The following is a 15,381-nucleotide window of genomic DNA, read 5'->3' as shown; positions in this document are numbered from 1 at the left end:
GGGGGTGACAGCTGCTTCAAATCCACCCCAGCCTCCTGCCCGAGTTTTTTATACTGAGCCCAGCACACTGGGCAGCGTGGGTTACGGGCTCCCCTCTGTCTGAGCCATGGAACGGCTGTGCCCGTTACAGAGCTGGGGGCTCTAGCCCCTGCTCTTAGCTCTGGAAGCCCCTGGTTCAATCTTGGGGTCAGCCAAGAGGGTGGCCACCTCCTGACGCTGCTGGTTTCTAAAGCTGAAGAGCCTGGGCTTGTGCAACCCCCCTCAGCCACGGTTTTATTGCCCCAGGAGGCAGAGTTACCTCCTAGCACATCAGCCTGTTTCCAAGCAGCTTTGAGCCAGGTTGTTTCTGGACTGACTGATGTTTAGACAGAGGGATGGGGTCAAACTGGGCCAAACAGCCAGCGCTAGTGGGGATCCTAACAGGGCTACGTTTGTTCCTCGTCTCCCTTTGATTCAGGCATTAGGAGATGGGTCAGAGAAAGTCACAATTCTCCCCACCATCCCTGCCTAGCACTAAGCTGTTCTCCAGAGGGTTCCATCATCATCCTCGGTCTTGTTTTCTAGCCCTGTTCCTACTGGTAGAGAGACAGGGTGAGTGCAGGGCAGCGGAAGAGTTATGCGGGAGGAGAGCTGCAGTGGAGGGGAGGGGGAGCTGCAGGTTGGGATTGGGGTGCATTAACAGCTGAGAGTGGAATGCATTGACAGCTGCAAGTGGGGGGTTTCAAGTCAGAATTGGAGTGCATTGACAGCTGTGAAGGGGCTGCAGTTTGGGATTGGTGTACATTGACAGCTGTGAGTGAGGGGCTGCAGGTCAGGATCACTGTTCCCTCTAAGCTGTGGGCATGTGCGTGCACACACAGATCCTAAACGCCGCACACACGGCGAAACACCGCACGCACAAAAATTTGCACAGAAGCACAATTTGCACAGAAGAAATTTTTTGCGCACAGGGCCTGTCAAAAATTTGCAAGGAAGAAATTTTTTGCACACATGGCCTGTCAAAAATTAGAGGGAACATTGGTCAGGATTGGGGTGCACTGGCAGAAATGAGAAGCTGCCTGGCTCCTACACTACCCTGTTACACCCTGCATTTTCCAATCGGCACCTCCTCTCCCACACTCCCCAATCCCTCTGTACCTTGTGCAGGGGGATTCTGCGATGGCGTCTCTGGGCCTGCCAGGTGCCCGGCTCTGCTGCTCTTGGCTGGGGGGGCCGCGTTCACAGACAGTTCGCTCTTAGTCCTGTTCTCTTCGGCCGAGGGAGCCTTCACTTTACTGTCTGGTAGGGAACAGTTCAGCACTTCCTCCCCCTGCGGCTTCGGGCTCACAGGTGGCTGACGCTGCCCCATGCCAAGCGAAGGCTTCCTGGCTATGGGAGGTGGGATCTTGCTGGACTTCCTCTGTGCTTGTGACTTGCCAGGGGGCACCTGGCCCTGCTGGGTCATTGCTGGGACTGTGGAACGCTGCCCGGAGAAATTCATCAGCTCAGCTACCAAGTTCCTCTTCAGGTCGGCCTGAGCCTCCGGGGAAGATGGGGTCTCTATGACCAGCTTCTTGGAGCTCTTGGCGAAGATGAAGCTGGCGGTGGAGGCAGGTGATTTGTGGATGGGGGACACCTGGCCGTCCTTGGCATCCCCAGCGGTGGGCTCCAAGCCAGAGGCCGCGTGACCTGGGAGAGTCAGCTTGTTGCCATTGGTCCTGTCCACCAGTCTGGAGGTCGGGGCGTCTCTGGAGGACAAGGTGGAAGTCTTCAGCCGTACGGCATTTTGCAGCTGGTTCAAAGGCACGGTGTCTTTGGAAGAAGGGGACTGCCGCAGGGACAGCGACTTGCGGATGGGTTTCTGGGGGACAGGCTGGGCCTGCTTCCCTATGCCATCGGCGCCCTGTCCGTTCTGGCCAGGCGTCTGCTTGCCCGGGCCGGCCGGCGCGTGCACGCTGACAGAGCGCAGGCGTACCATCTGCAGCAGGGAGGGAGTGACGATGGGGAGGTTAGCGTCCTCCTTTGGCGTGGGGTTGCTCTTACTTCGAGAGACAGGCTCCTTCTTAGGATCCAGCCGGGAGCCATTCGTTGTCTTCTTAAGGCTTGCTTGAGGCTGGAGAACCATGGGCGGGGCTGGAGCCGCAGGTGCAGGGGGTGGGGCTGCAGCCACAGCAGGCTTGGGCTGGCTAGGCTGCAAGCCGGGCGTTGCTCCGGCTGATGGGGGCACGGTGATCAGCATGGGCAACTCCAAGGCGGGAGCTGGCAGTGTTGACCCAGCCAACGGGCCCTGTTGCTGCTGAATCCTCGAGGAGACTTTGGTGGAGAATGCGAGTGAGGCTGCCCCTGGACCATCCCCTGTGGGTGCTGCTTTCAGGCTGGCCGGCTGCTCTGAGCCCGTGGGCTTTGGCTGGGCTGCGACAGAGGAAGACACCGCGGTTCCAGCGACAGGGAGAGGCTCCGGCAGGGTGGAGAAGCCGGCCTCGTCTGGAGGAGGGAAGTCCGCCATGGACAGATCCTGCTCGTCCAGCGCTGGGGGGGGAGGTGGGGGCCATGAGGGATCCTGAGGCGCCTCCTGAGTAGTCTCTGAGTGGGGGGCCTCTGGGCTTGCCTCACCCTTTTTCACTGGTGGTGGAGGAGGATGGTAGGGAGGTGGAGGAGATGGAGGGGGTGACCTGCTAGTGGGCTTGGGAAGCGCCGAGGGCTCCTGGATGGCCGTGCTTGGGGCAGGGGAGGAGACAGCGGGGCTGGCAGAAGGCGCTGCCTGCCGGAGTTTGACAGGTGGGGGGGAGATAGGGGCCGGCACCTTGGGGTGAGGAGGAATAATGAACTTGTCCATTCTACTCTGCAAGGAAAGGGCCGGGCCAGCTGGGGGCGCCACTGTCTCTGCAGGGGCTGGGTCGGAGGTGGAGGAGGATAAGGATGCCAGGGAGGAGGAGATGGACAGCACAGGAGACTGCAGCGAGCAGACCCTCTCCGGTTTCTTTGGCTGGGGCCTCCTCTTTCCTGGAGACGAGGCGTGAGGGCCAAGCCCTTTGGTGGGGAGGGTGGGGGTGCCGCTCTGACTCGAGTAGCCACTGGAGGGCGACATGGTGCGCTTGAATCCCTCGGGGGAGCTCTGCCTGGGGGGGCCCCGTTGCTCCCTGAGGATGACGGCCACCCCCTCCACCTCCCTCCGGAGCTTCTCCCCCGGCACCGGGCTGCACCGGGACACGTCGGGGGAGCTGGCGTCAGCCGAGTAGGCCAGGCTCTCGGAGCGGATGCTGCTGGTCTCGCTCAGCGAGCCGGGCGAGAAGACCTCGTCCTCGACCAGGGGGCTCTGGCTCTCCAGGCACGGTGTCCACGGCTCACGCTGGTGTCGGGGATCTGGCTTAGGGGGCAGGCCCAGCACTTTCTGCCCCCCCTCGCCCACCGCTTGCTGCTGCTCAGCCCTTTGGTGCAGGGAGTGGGTCCTCCTAGGGGGCGCCGGCGGTTTCTTCATTTTCCTGAGGGATACGCTGCGCGTGGAAGAGCGGTCGCTCCTCACGCTCATGGTGTCCGAGCTGCCCGCCATGCTGCCGGTGCTGTACGCGGGGGAGGCCCTGCCGCTGCTGCCCCCCAGCCCCGCTGCCAGCAGGCCGTGGGCTCTGTAGGCGGGCCTGGCCTTGGCACAGGAGTTGGTGCAGCTCGCGGCACTGTAGACACTGAGCTGGTCCGTGTCGGACCGGCCTGCCGTATCTGCCTCGCTGGGCGGCCCAGCCTCCCCCTTCCTGCTGTCGGAGCCGCCCTGCGAGGAGATGGTGGAGCTGTCGGACACTATGGTCTCCGTGGACTGGGAGTGGCTCCAGTTGTCGCTGGAGGAGGAGTGCTCCCGGCTGCGGCCGCCGGGCTCCGAGAAGCGGGCGAGGGAGCGGACTGAGGCTGGGCTGGAGGAAACCAGGCTGCAGCGGCTCAGCGTCCGCACGCTGCTCCTGCTCAGCGCGATGACGTCCACCATGGGGGGCAGGACGGCGTTGGGAATGATCTTGGACATGTAGGTGGCCTGGGGGGAAATGGACATAACAGGGCCCAGCAGCTCCGGAGGAGGGCTGGCGTTGGTGGTCATGCCCGGCACAGCCAGTGACTTCGGCCTCAGCAAGGGAGACAGCTTGGCTGCCGTCCTCCTCCCCAGCAGCATGTCGTCGTAGTAGACGCGGTCAATGTGCCTCTGGATGGCTGCGTCTGATTCTGCCTCCTCCAGGGCTTGCAGGGATATGCGAGCGCCGCCCTTGGGGGCTGGTGGGGGCTGCAGGTTTCCATTGATGGTGGGGATGTGGATTGTGCCACCGTCTGCCTCATCACCATTCACCAAGGGCTGGGATGCCATGCTGGGGGGGCTCCCGCCCTGCCTGGGGCCGTCTCTGGGGGAAACACTGCCAGGGCGTTTCCTCAGCTCGTGACTGTTTCTCAGACCTGAGGGTGGATAGGAGCAAAACCCGGCATCATCATAAACCGATCCTGGCAGGCAGGCAGCCCTTGCTGATTGCATACAGGGGTTACTATGGGCTGGCAGGGCTCACTTAATCAACGCTGGCCAGGCCGGGGCCTCAGTGCAGCTCAGTCCACCTGTTCTCTCCCTGTGACACCCAGGGGTTCAGACTCCTGAGGGCTGTAATACCATGGTCTGCTTCCAATTGTCGGGCAGGGTGTGACGTGGCTGGATGGGGTGAGGGCCTCTGCTAACACAGGAGGTCAGATCGGGGGCTCTGGTGGTCCCTTTTGCCTTACACTCTGACTCCTCCCCGCTGCCCCTTGGACACTCCACTGCTAAAGGGGTGGCAGGGGGACCTCCAGGAATAAGCCAGCTCCTAGCCTGAGCCGGAGCTGAAGTCTCAGCAGGGAGAGAACTCTGGCTCACTCGTGCACACGGAGCAGCCACTGTCCCCGAGCTCTCCCTCCAGCAAGGCCCATCTGCCCTCCTTACCCAGCTCTTTCTGGACATGCTGGGGGATGCCCAGCACCGTCGTCCTCCTCTCCTTCCTCCTCTTCCCTGCCTTCTCCGAAGATTTGGGGAAGGAGTCGTGAGGCCGGAAGGTGGAACCTGAAATGCAGTTACGATGAAATAAAGTCCCAGACTGGTAAGCAGGGACCAGCCACTGTGACGTCGCCCGCCCACAGTATGCGCCTCTGTAGGAACACAGGCCCACATCAGACCTAAGTAAACAATGGTTTTAAATTGAGGTTGGATTTTACCATGAGTGAGGCCCCAGGTCTGTGACCAAAAAGACCGAGACCATAAGAAAGGGGAACTGTTTGTGGTAAACTTGTAACAACCCTGGAAATACCAGGTATCTTATTTAAGGGTTGGGCCAAGCACTAGAAATAAAGAAAACATGGGTAATTGGGCACCAGGTTTCAGGGTAACAGCCGTGTTAGTCTGTATTCGCAAAAAGAAAAGGAGTACTTGTGGCACCTTAGAGACTAACCAATTTATTTGAGCATGAGCATCCGATGAAGTGAGCTGTAGCTCACGAAAGCTCATGCTCAAATAAATTGGTTAGTCTCTAAGGTGCCACAAGTACTCCTTTTCTTTTTGGGCACCAGGTGCAGCGAATAATTGGCAGGAAATGCTTAGTCCAGTAGCAGGGGAAAATATGGCAAAGTGAGATAAGAAGAAAACCTTGGAGAAAGCAGAGTGCAGCTCTCAGCTGCTATAGCTGAGTTTAGTGAAGGTCCAATAACCAGCAATGCCGTCGCTTGTTTGTTACAGAGCACAAAATGCCCCGCGTTCTAGGGCTGCTTTGTCAGAGCATTCCTTACCCCTCTGGAGCCATGCCATGATGGGAAGGCGTCTCCCAGGTCTGAACCAGCTGTAAGTATCTTAGCCAATGCTTGCAACTGGACTGTAGCTGGGTATCGAATATAAGGCTGTTTATGTTTATATTGATACTTTGGATGTAATCAACACCGAGTAGCCATTGGGGCTAACGAAGGAATGCCTGTGTGGAAACTGAGTCCTGGTAAACCTTGATAAAGCTATCAGGGAAATGATCTCCCACCATTCCGGTGTCATTCTGCCAGGAGTTCTCCCTGCTACTGCCCTAGAGCACAGGAGCCAGGCTCAGGACGACCTGACAGCTGTGTGAGCATACAACGAACATCTGCACAATCTATTGGGAGTGACAGCTGCCCTGGGCAGAGCTTGGAAGAGTACTACCACTCCCTGCCAGCGGCCCTGCCCTAATCCCGGAACAGTCCCTCCCCCCATCTCAGCTGCAACCTCTGGCCCAAAGGACAGGCTTGATGTCCCTTGTGGAATCACCCAGCAGTCCTCAGGCCACCCAAACCCCAGCTCACACGTCTCGGCTGGATTTTGTGCTTCACTCTCGCCAGAGCAGACTGCTGAGATGGCTCACCCTCCCCAAAACTCCCACCCCGCCCGTGGCTAGTACCTTTCCTCTGGATCATCTCCGAGCGGATGGAGAGGGCATCGTCGGAGGCATTCTCCGTTGTGCACGACTGGGTCCTGCTTCGGAAGGAGATCTCATCCTCCTCCGTAGAGGTGTGGGAAGACTGCGTGGGGAGGAGAACAGGTTCAAATAAGTCCTGAGCCTTATAGGAACAGATGCCTCCCTCCTTGTGCAAGCCGCTCCCCAGCATCAGAGTCCCCCAACTGGGCCCCTTCTCAGCCAGAAAGTGACTCAGCAGCTACGCACTCTGAAGACATAAAACTTCTCGGAGGCCCAGTGTTATGAGTCAGCCCCATCTGCATGCAGGCAGAACCCTCCCAACGGCCAGAGAGGGCAGGCGGGAAAGCCCTCTGCCCCAGGGTGCGTTCAGCCAGCCCTTGGGCCCCCTTGACAGAGGGGACCCAGCAAGAGGGAATGAATGCCCAGCAGTGACCTGACCTGGCACCAGATGGCGCTGCCTACTTCACCTACCCGTGAAAATGAGCCCTTAGCAGCGAGTGGCCAGCTGCAGTTGTCTGACTGGGGATCCACTGATTGCAGTTGAATTTAACCTGGCTCCCAAGCGAAGTGCAGCCAAACTGGCATAACCCTGGTGTGAGCCAGAATGAGAGGTCCACCCAGCCCTCGGCAGCACTGCGTGCGCCCTGAGCTTCCAGGATTTCATCTCATTCTGCCCAAGGGAGGGGAGTGCCTCTCGAACATGCCAGATGGGAATGAGGGAGCAGCCTGGCTGTAGATGATTAGGAAGGGCATGGGGAGGGATGCAAACAATTGCACAGCGGTGGAGCTGCAATTTGCCGCAGCGGGACCCCAGAGCCCCCTCCCTGGGTGAAACAGCAGCACAAAATCCCAGCTGGCAAATGGGCAGCTGTATTTGCCGGCAACACCCTGAAGTTTATTTCTGCTGCCTCTCTCTGAAAACCGCCACGCTGTCCATCTTCCCCTCCTCTTCTCTGTGCCTCCTCCCTCCCCCATCTACACACTCATGGGCATTAAGGCTGCTAGCTCGCGGCCCAGCGCTGCACTGCTCCTTTGCTAGAGCTTTGTCCAGTCTCATTTCCAACATCGCCAGCTCTGGGGCTCCCCCAAATTCCCTTGGGAGACCGTTTCATAGCCCATCAGACCCTATCTGTGGGAAATACATCCTGACATTCAACCTACATTTTCCTTGCTTGATAATATGGCAACCAAATCAATGGTCTGCAGTTGGGGTGTCTGCAGCCAATATGAATAGTCTTGTCGTTCAAGCTGGGAGTCACGAGATCTGGGCTCCATCTCCAGTGGCTTATTGGCTGGCCTTGGCCAAGTCACTTAGTTGCTTTCTGCCTCAGTTTCCCCATTTTGCAAAGCAGAGATGATAATCCCTCTCTCACAAGGCATAGCGAGCATTATGCTGCCGAACACAAAGGTACCCTCCACTTAGCCTCTGCCCAGCTGGATACGTTTAGATGAACCATGCCAGCGTATGAATCATATTTGCTGCTCTTCTCCAAATTCCCTCAAACATCTGATATGGAGGAGTTCAGAATCTGCCCCACAGGGCTCTATCTGAGGTACTGTGTAGGACAGAGGTCTCAGGTTTGCCTTCCCCAGTGGCTCTGTCTGCCCTACTGAGTTACAGTCTCACTTCTCAGCTTTCTGCCTCTCAATCTGCCACCAAAGGGGTTACGAAAGCAAAAAACCAGACAGTCAGCTGTTGGAGCAAATACACCCAGTGAGGCTCTAGGAGTGGGAAGGGCGTGGGGTGGAGGAGGGTCAGAGGCCCAGAGACAGGCTGAAACCAAGCTTTGGCCAAAGGGGTGGGCATTTTTTGGCTGTTAGAGACTGGGGAGGATCTGTGGACATGGGGCCAAGTGGGTCACAGTTGGGCAGGCCCTCCCCACCACTTGTTACTGCCAAGATAGACCTAAGGGAATAACTCCAGTGAACGGAAAAGCATGCACCAGGACTCAGCCCTATCAGCTCATACGTCCTGCTGCTTCCTAGTGCCACAGCATCTGATTGCATCTCTCACTCCTTGTGTCCCTCCTGGAACCCCAGGGTTTCCCTTCCTCAGCCATCGCCCCCGAAAAGCTGCTTGCCAGGATGCTCCCTCACTGCCAGGCTCCTTTAGACCCTGCGTGAGTGGGAAGGCACCCGAGAGACAATGTCTCGGGGATGCCCAGGCCTTACCCATGATTGGGGCGGGGGAGCACCCAGGAACATTCCCCGCCCAGCGCTGTACCTGCCCCCACTGCAGGGGCAATGACTGCCCTGTGTATCAGCAGAGTGCGCTGCATGCCAACCAGCACCCTAGCCCAGAGAACCACGGGCAGGGGCGGGTGGGGTGAGGGCAGTCACCCACCTGGATGCTGTTGCTGTCTCCGTAGTCCCAGCCACTTCTGGTCTGTTTTTGTTTTTCTAGAAGAGGAAAGATGGAAAAAAATTCCTAAGGGAAATGTAAGAGAGGAGGAGTCCCATCAAACTGCGGGCTGGCGGAACGGCTGTGCCTGGAGGCCTGGCCCTGGGGCGCAGGAACAGAGCAGCCCAGAGCAGGGCTGGGGAACAGCACGTGACGCTGGCCCTGCGTGTCCTGCAGATCAATACGCCCCCTTCCCCCCAGCCGCAACCACTCCCCCTTCTCTGCCAGGCCCACAGTGACTGGACTCTGGTCAGACACAAAAACAGCCCACCCACAGCCCCGCCTGTCCAACCAAGAAGCAGGTGCGGGGGGGGGGTGTGGGTGGCAGCATGGGTGGGTGCAGGCTGCTGGAACATATATACTGGGCCTGTGTGTGAGAGTGAGATTTGGGGGGTGGGGTCGGGGGGGTGTCAGATTTATGTGACCCCCTCCTGCTTTGGCTCTTCCTCCCCTCAGTGTGTCGGCTGCACCAGCGCTGCGTCCTCTGACGCTTGCCTCACGCCAGGGCGTGCCGTGCCTCGTTTGTATCCCCAGGGAGCACCTGGGCCTGCTCCACCCCCTGGGAGACCCTCTCCCCCGGGATGCATGCTCAGGCGAAAGCAGGAGCAGAGAACCTGGAGCGGACAAGCAGCCCCGTGGGGGACGGATCGTACCTTGGTGCTGCAGAGATTTGAGCCCTGCCTGAGCCTGGTTGTGCAGCTCTTCCAGGTGCGGCGGGCGGCTGCTGGGGAAGAAGACATTGTCGGGCTGCTCCGCTCCCGCCTTGTACTGGACATTCAGCCTCTTCTTGTTCTCAGCCTTGGCAGAGCCTGGGAAGGCAAAAGGAATCAGCCTTGCACCACCACATCCCAGCACCTGCAGCCGGGGCTCCTGGGACGGGGAGGAGACAGCAAGAGGCAGCTCCAGGCCCCCCGCCCCCCGTCAGTGCTGAGCTGCCCTCACACTCACAGCTTCCCGGTGCGGTGACTTCATTGGGGGACAACTATTTGTTCCCACCCTCGCTCCTGGTTGACTGACTCTGTCAGTAAGATGGAAGCAGAGCGGTGCAGCCACTCGGCCTGAAGGAATCCTGGTGCCCCGGTTGGGGGGCGGGGGGGTGCAGAGGGGAGAGTGCATTACAGAACGTGGGGGGGAGCCCAAATAGAAGCAGATGTGCAAATAGGGGGGCACTGGGGGACTTCTGGTGAAGCAGCAGGCGTGAGTCCCCTGGACTCATTGGAGGCCTAGGCTCTCTCGCTCCCACCGGGTCCCGCTCACACATACCCCTGGCCACACCAATGGGATGCCGACGACTCCTGCTTCACCCCTAGGGCTCCACCCAACGCCCATCCAGCCATGCAAGCCCCTCACAGCCCGGCCGCAGGTAGGGAGGGGCCACCCCATCCTGTACAGACAGGATCTCAGGCCCAGGGTAGATTCAGTGCATTTTACGGCAACTTGTGGCAGAGCCGGGAACTGACCCCAGATCTCTCAAGTGCCTGCTCGGTGCATCCTTCCTAAGCATTAAGAGGATCTCCATCGCCCTTGCGGGGACGGCCAGGGTTAACTCGCTCTCCCTGACAAAGCTAGGGGCAAAGCTAGATAGCTGAGGGCCTGGCCCTGCTGGGGAAGGTCAGTGCTCAGGGCAGGTCTACACTTAACAAGCTGCAGCTGCGCAGCTGTTGCACGTTAGTGAAGACACTACTATGCTGACGGGAGAAGCCCTCCCATCACCCTCGTGCTGCCTACGCCAGGGGTTAGGTCGGCCTAACTGCATTGCTTTGGGGGGTGAATTTTTCACACCCCTGAGCAACGTAGTTCCACCGATGTACGTTTATAGCGTAGACCTGGCCGCAGTCTCTGCTCCAGGAACCCCTCCTCCGGTCACACTCCCCTTGGCATCCCTCCTCTGCTGGAGTCTGTATCCCCATGGCCTGGCATTTCTGACTCTGCGATGCCAGCAGGAATCAGCAAGCCAGCTAGGCGAGTCCAGGGCTTTTGCATTTCCGGTATCCATTGCAGCAGATCCCTTCACTGGCAGCTCCTCTTACAGCCCTGTGCTGGCAGAGGTGACCTGATACCTTCCCCACCAGCCCCTGGCTTTGGCAGCGGGAGGCTGCAGGTCTGACTCTGCTCTTTTGGAAGTGGATCCTGTGCCTTTAAAATGAATGCACTGAATAAGTGAAAACTCCCCAGGGTGTATCACATGACTGAGACCAGAAATATCTGTGCACCTTGCACACAAACCAAATGAGCCAGCAGCTCCGGGCAGCTTAAAGAGACAGGCCACACCAGCACGGGGGAGAGCCCTCCACAGAGCCCCAAAGCCTGCAACTTCATCTCTGGGAGCTGCAGCCACCTCAGGAACTAAGGAGCCAATCCTAAACCAATGGGAGCAGAGGGTGCCCAGTGCCTTGCAGGATGGGACCAGGGGGCTGTCTGGCATAATCTCGAGGGTAGAGGGTAATTGCCAGCTGATTTACTGCTGCCCTAGTGATCAAAATACCTTGAGAAACAGTCAGGCCCTTAAATACACCCCTAATAATAGTATTGATATGCTATTTATAGTGCAACTTTGAGCCAATAAATGACCAATAATCCGTTGTCCTTATTATACAGCCCCTTTCATCTGAGGATCTCAAAGCACATTACAAACACTAATTAAGCATCATAACTGCCTCTCTTCCCCACAAAGTTGCTATATATTGTAATAAACTAGCTTTTGGGGGCATCATTGTCTTCCGCCAGGAGGAATCGAAATAGCTCAACTGAGTTATAGTCCCTATGTGGATAATAACTAAAAGAGAATCTCCTTACATTCAAGTGGCAGGGGCCTGTGGATTGGAAATGAAACAGGAGGACCAACTTTCTATCCCCATGGTCTCTGTGAAGTTCTGAGCAGCTGCAGGGTTTAAGCACAGGATTCAAAGTTGTCACTAACTGGCTACAGTGGGATTTATTCCCAGATAAGTATCCCCATTTCACAGATGGGGAAACTGAGGCACAAATCACATGCCCAGAGTCATACAGTGAGTCAGTGGAAGAGCCAGGAACAGAGCCTAGGGGCTTTGAGACCCAACCCCTGCTCCAGTTACTGGATATTACTTCCTTTGTCTTGTCTACACAGATTTTGTACCAGTATAACTGTCGGTTAGGAGTGTGATTTTCTATCAGTAGTTGTACCAGTGCAAGCCCTACTGTGGAGGCAATTTTACCAGTATAGCTATTCCCGTACAGGAAGAGACCGGTACATGGTAAAACCACCTTTATACCAGTAGATCTGCATCCACCCTAGAGGGTTGGTATTGCTGTAACTATCCCGCTATGGCTACAGCAGTACGACTTGCGTGCATAGACAAGGCCTTATTTATCCACACCAGAAATTTGCATTCATTTCTCCTACCCACAGCCCGGCTGGAAGGAGGAAGCACTGACTTCAGAGTATTCTCCCTGGGCTTCTCACAGCCAGCCGAGATGAAGGAGGGAAAGGGCTGATGACCAGGACAATAACTGGGACCTACCAAACTCTGTGTTTGAAGATCAGTTCCCCCCCAGCCACGCACCTTCCAAACTGGCTCTCTCCTTCCCATTCCCCAAAGCCTTCCTCCCACATTCTCCTTTCTGTCCATCATCTCACACTTTCCCTCAGCTTTGCACCTCTTCTCTCCAGGCAGGTAGCACTTATACCTTCGAACCCTACTTCACCCTCGGATGCTGTCAGAGGGAGGGGAGGATTATTATCCCAAGCCACAGAGAGGTGAAGGGACTTGCCCCGATGTCATCTTCAGAGCAAAACTCCCTTTTTGGAAGAGATGCTCTGGTCAAACACAGGTTATAGGGCCCAATGCAGGGGGAACTGGGGGGAAGTTCTCTGGTCTGTGCTCCGGAGGAGGTCAGACGACATGATCTCATGGTCCCTTCTGGCCTTGGAATCAATTCATCTCTGAATAAGGTGTCCCAGCCAATCACAGGCAGAGCTGGAAATAGAACCCAGGAGTCCAGGCTGGTTCTTAGCCCAGGTTATTGCCCTACTTCACCCCACTAATTACTAGTGCACTGAAGCCTTCTACATGCTGACTCCAGGCTGCCCTTGAACACCTCACCCCCCACCTGCCTTTTCTCAGCTTAGCAACAAATCGATACAGTGGAGACAGGTTTCCCAAATGCTGCCAACGCTGGGGAGGTTTCATCCTCACTTGCCTGAGAAGGACAAAGCTGGGGGTGCAGACGCTGGGCCCAACCATCTACCAGCATCCTTGTCAAGGGAAAGCGAGTTTGTACATTGGACGCGGGTTTGCCACCAGCAAAGGAGATACGTGGCAGGGAAGAGGGTGGGAGTCTGAAGCGAAACAAGTAAATAAAGCAGAAGATTCTTCTCCCACCTCAGCATTTACAGCCCTTAAAGCACTTCAACCAGGCATCTCAAAGCCCCTCAAACACAGGAATTAATTGAGCCCCACAATCCCCCTGTGAGGCAGGGAAGTATTTACACAGTTTTTAAAAATGGGGAAACTGAGGCACAGAGGGAGGCTGCAACTGGCGCACGGTCACCCAGCCAGTCGAGCCAGAAGCAGAACCCAGATCTCCTAACTTCCAGTCCCCTCCTTTATCTATTAGGCCACACTTCCTACCCCATTCCAGTGAAATCATCCCCTTTCCTGTGGTAGCGCGCTAGATTCTCATCTCAAAACAGCCTCCATGAACACAGCGGCTCAGTGGACTGAGGCATCAGCAGCTGGCTCTCACTAGCTGTCCCGGGCTCCAGGATCTAAGTAACCTGCCCTGGAGGAGTTCTGTGGGGGGGGGGTCACGCTTCCCACTGTCTACCCTGGGAGATAGGCGGGTGCTGAGTCAGCTCGGCAGGCTCTCCCCCTTCAGCCTACATTTCCTGCCCATTACGGCTCATCTCATTCTAGGTGCCCTGCAGCAGTGGAGAGAAAAGCAACTTTGTGCTGAAGAAAGGACGCGAGAGGATGAGTAGCTGACCGAGGCCGTGGAATCACCACAGAGGCACCGACCGTCCCCCTGCACACACTTGCCAGTGTCTTCTTCACCAGTCGCCCTGTCTTCAGGGCGCACACACACAGGGCCTCTAGCCCAAATAGCTAGAGAACCACCCCTCCTCCACAGCATCTCTGCCACGGCTGCACACACCCCATGTATGCACTCAGATTAAAAGCCAGGCAGATGAAATACGGACTGCTGCAGCAGCTCCAGATCTGCACAATGGGGAAAGGACACAGGACAATAGAAAGGATTCCACCCTGCTAAGCCGCACAGAAAAAGAGATTCTCTCCCAGCCAGGCAGCATCTGCAGCCAGCCAGCCAGCCGCAGGGTCGGACATGGGCAGAAACAGCAGGGCCAAAGCATCCTGGATAAGTTGGGACACAGACTACAAAGCACACGCAACCCAGTTTATGGGACCCAAGAGCTCTCTCACACACCCCACCAGGGCCAATGCCTTCATCCAGGACCCCGGTCCACCCCCATAAGACCGTGCATACCCCAACCAAGCCCTTTACTGCTGTGATTTCAGCACGATCGCTCCCCCAGCCCGGGCACACCCTGCGAGTCATCTTCAGGCAGGAAGCAGCTCGCTGGTTTATTCCGTTAACTTCCTAACAAGAGCAGCCACTGCTGGGGTGACCTTTCCCTGCCCGACCCAGAGAGGCAGCCAGCTAGAACAGGATCCTTCTAGGGAAGCCGGGGAGCCAGCCCAGCCCCACAACACAAGGTGGGCAGGGAGGCTTCATGCTTGGAGATCGCCTATGGCCAGGGTTACATAAGGACAAGGGTTCGTCCCACCGAGGCTGTACTCACCTTTCTTCTTAAACAGAGCCAGGAGGGAGGGCAGGTTTCTGCTGAGGAAAACCACCATCCCGGCGGCTGGCGGGCTCTGGCACCAAGGGACCCTCCAGAGATGGGGCTACGCAGCCAAGAACTCCTGCCACACCAGGGGCCCCAGCTGAGGCTGCTGCCTTTATCCAGCTGCCCCCCAGCATTCAGCATCCCTGGCGCTTTCTGCTGCCTCTCTCCTTCACACTCATCTGTGCCTCGGGATCCGGCAGGAAGATGCACAAAACCAGCCGCACAGAGACGCTGCCAGTGCAGCAGCCTCCATACAGAGAGCGGGGCTGGAGAAGTGTGAACTCAAGGACAGGGAGAGGAGCGGGGCGAAGTGGGGGGAGGGATCTCATCTCCCTGGATCTCTGCATCTCCTTGGAGGCCAGCAGGGGAGTGAATACCGGCCCCCAGCTGTTCCAACTGCACAACTAATTCATTGAAAAAGAAAAGCAGCCCCTCCCCTGCACCCCCTCCTCCCCTCCAGGCCCAGTGTCTGTCCCCGAGCACAGATGCTGTATCCAGAGTGGGAAGAGATCAGCAAACGCTTCCCACCCGCCCGGCTTCCAGGAAACTAAATCCAGAGCAGCTGCCCGGAGCGATACAGCCCAGCAGGAACAAGCCTGTATGGGCTGCAGAGCAAAGGCAAGAGAGAGCCATGGGGCTTGATCCCAGCTCCCACCTAGAGGGGCCTGGGAAAGCCAGGGGAGCCGTCGGCCTGTGTCCATGGAAATTCCAGTGAGCCCTTTCACTGG

At 57.4% G+C, this 15,381-nt stretch overlaps 2 protein-coding genes across 4 annotated transcripts in view; one reads left to right on the top strand and one right to left on the bottom strand.

Moving 5' to 3' along the window:
• The window catches only part of KIAA1522 (KIAA1522 ortholog), a 56,684-nt gene that overhangs the window by 2,672 nt on the left and 38,631 nt on the right, over positions 1-15,381 (bottom strand). For 2 of the 3 annotated variants that reach the window (XM_037882000.2, XM_043532389.1), the window contains exons 2-6: positions 9,459-9,614; positions 8,749-8,804; positions 6,387-6,507; positions 4,919-5,035; positions 1,138-4,407 (exon numbers count right to left, since the gene is read on the bottom strand). In XM_037882000.2, coding sequence (XP_037737928.1) covers positions 1,138-4,407; positions 4,919-5,035; positions 6,387-6,507; positions 8,749-8,804; positions 9,459-9,614 — 3,720 coding nt within the window. Of the gene's footprint in view, positions 1-1,137; positions 4,408-4,918; positions 5,036-6,386; positions 6,508-8,748; positions 8,805-9,458; positions 9,615-14,605; positions 15,017-15,381 lie in introns of those variants that run through there. The other variant, XM_037882001.2, reaches the window with a different exon arrangement.
• LOC119563990 (translation initiation factor IF-2-like) overlaps positions 3,753-15,381 on the top strand; it is a 52,199-nt gene continuing 40,570 nt past the window's right edge. Inside the window, exon 1 of the mRNA XM_043532435.1 lies at positions 3,753-3,988. Within this exon, the coding sequence (XP_043388370.1) occupies positions 3,753-3,988 (236 nt within the window). The remainder of the gene's footprint in view (positions 3,989-15,381) is intronic.

Source organism: Chelonia mydas, chromosome 19 (assembly GCF_015237465.2).
Source record: "Chelonia mydas isolate rCheMyd1 chromosome 19, rCheMyd1.pri.v2, whole genome shotgun sequence".
Lineage (NCBI taxonomy): Eukaryota > Metazoa > Chordata > Testudines > Cheloniidae > Chelonia > Chelonia mydas.
This window is presented reverse-complemented; position numbering and strand designations above follow the sequence as displayed.